The sequence below is a fragment of the Triticum dicoccoides genome, unplaced genomic scaffold (genome assembly GCF_002162155.2).
Source record: "Triticum dicoccoides isolate Atlit2015 ecotype Zavitan unplaced genomic scaffold, WEW_v2.0 scaffold10470, whole genome shotgun sequence".
Lineage (NCBI taxonomy): Eukaryota > Viridiplantae > Streptophyta > Magnoliopsida > Poales > Poaceae > Triticum > Triticum dicoccoides.
In genome coordinates, this window is record NW_021171793.1 from 1 (window position 1) to 2,260 (window position 2,260).

At 49.8% G+C, this 2,260-nt stretch overlaps 1 protein-coding gene across 1 annotated transcript; it reads left to right on the forward strand.

Annotated features, from left to right (window-relative positions):
• Nucleotides 1-6: 6 nt before the first annotated feature.
• Nucleotides 7-2,253, forward strand: LOC119342779 (the record flags this gene model as incomplete). Its single annotated transcript, XM_037614156.1, has 5 exons — nt 7-456; nt 536-1,124; nt 1,354-1,489; nt 1,565-1,858; nt 1,957-2,253. Coding segments are annotated over exons 2-5 (790 nt in total), but the record flags the coding sequence as incomplete, so codon positions are not given.
• Between the last annotated feature and the right edge of the window lie 7 nt (nt 2,254-2,260).

Below are 2,260 nucleotides of genomic sequence, written 5' to 3' on the forward strand. Positions count from 1 at the left end.
CGAGCACTTCCCAACTGGCACCCTTAAAGCTATTGTCCTAAAAGTTCTTCCCAATGACCCCAGACTGGTGCAAGAATCGCCACAAGTCATGGAACAACGCAAGAAATCAGTGAGGCACCTGTTGTAGGAGGCATTTAAGCCACATCATCCTACCGCCGGGATTGTCCTTTACTTTTGTTACGACTTAGCTGTCCCTATAGATGATAAAGATATCAAAGGTGGTGCAATGCTACCACGGTCGAACTCGAAGGACTTCACTATTGAAGCTAGTGGAGGGAGATCAAGCCCCTTTGTCGAAATGAGGAAGAGGAAGGCGTCTGATGGGATCCATATCAGAGATCCTATAGACCCTACTCCTCTCCGTCAGGTACCTCCGCAGAGCTCTACCAAGGCAACAGAGCCTCCTCCTCCATCGAAGAGGAGAAAGAGTGGTTTTAATCCTCCAAGAGCATCTGAGTAAGCATCTTACCCTTTTTTTCTTTTTCTTTATGTCAATCTTCCAGCATACTAACTAATAAGTGATTTACCTTTGCAGTAAGGAGACAAGCATACTCCAAAACGATGGAAGGTCCACCGAACAGGGTGAGAGCACGACAGCTGGAGAGCCGACCCATACTGCTGAAGAGCAAAGGCCTTCCATTCATCCACAGACCGATGCCGAGGCTTCTTCCGCCATTAAGGATTTATCTCCAAGTCACCCACATCATCCAGTGGTGGGCCACTATGACCGTGAACCGTCTATTGCTTAAGAAGCATCCACCCTGCTTCAAAGGAGCGAGGCGGTGTACCACGGCCACGGGCCAAGTTGCGCACCAGCCGATAGAGGGGACGGCAGCTCGAGGAGGGCTGCAACAGAGAGTGATGTGAATAAGCTGCTTGGTTAAGTACCCGCGTGGGTGCCAGAGGGTGAGGAACACCAGTGCCCTCCACACTTTGGTTTTACCAAAGGCTATCCCATCGATGAGACAAAGGCTATCGGCAGCGTTGATGACACGGAGGAGGAGACCGAGTGGGTCGAATCTACTCCCGTAGTAGACACTTTACTGAAGCGTCTCCCTCGGATGATCAAAGATCTGCAGGAATTCCATCACGATGCCACACAGATCTTGCGGCCGAATATGGAGGTAAGTTCGACTTACCTTTATGTCCTAAACCCTAAACGCTAAACCCCTAACAGCCTCTGCCTGAGCTAATGCTTTGGGGGAGGTTCAAGTTTATTTAATTTATTATTATTAAACACTGGGAGCTAGCATGGTCAGCGCACCTAGTTGGTGTAGCCCTTGTACTTACTCTGGCAGAGGTTCTTTGATGTTTAAATCTGGAACTAGCCACCTTTTTCTTTAATTTTTGCAGACATGGGGGAAACGCAGCTGTGTGAAGTCGCAATACATTAAGGACACCGGGGACGTGGTTACGAGCCATGTAGATCCTGCGAAGCGGATAAGGGAGCTGCCATGCAATAAGGATGAAGCCGAAGAGCGGGCACAAGGTAAGCCTTGTTATGCATCAATAATTTGTTTTGCGTCCTCGTCATTTTCCATAATGCTTTTTCATTCTTCTGTAGCTGCCGAACCTGAGATTGCGTGCCTCAATGGTGACTACGAGCGAGCCATGTACCTCACTCAGGCGGAGTATGAAGAAGAGCGTGTGCAGCTTGCGGCAGAGGTGGAGTCTCTCCGTGCCATTGTCGCAGAGTCAGGCGTCTTTCGTTCCGCCAACGAGGAACTGCGGGCCCGTGTCTTGCAGCTGGAGGAGGACGCGAGGAATAACACTCTTGCCCTCGACGCTCAGGAGAAAATGAAGGAAAAACTCAGGACAACAGAGGTCCTTCTAACACAAGCCAGAGAAGCTGCTGACTGTAAGTCTTTCATCTATTCGGACATAGTAATTTTTTATCCTTTTGATGGTCCTATACATACGTGTCTTTCCTGATTTGCTATCCATAATGATTTGCAGCCAACAACAAGATGGCTAACAAGTATGAGCATGGTTGGTCTCGTGTATCTGCCGCCTCTACCCTTGTTGCGGATGCCATTCTAGGCGACACCCGTATCTCTGGAGACAAGGAGCTGGATCGTCTGAACAAGGCTCATGTGGAGGCAGAGGCTTTGATGGCCACGGCAAGAGCAACCTGCACTGCTCTGTTCCCGGACACAGATATTGGAAGGAATGCAGCTTCTGTCGCCAACGTCATGATTGACGGGCCGTCAGAGTTCCACAAGTGGAAGGTCTCTGCCTCTCGTGAAGGAGCTCGCATGGC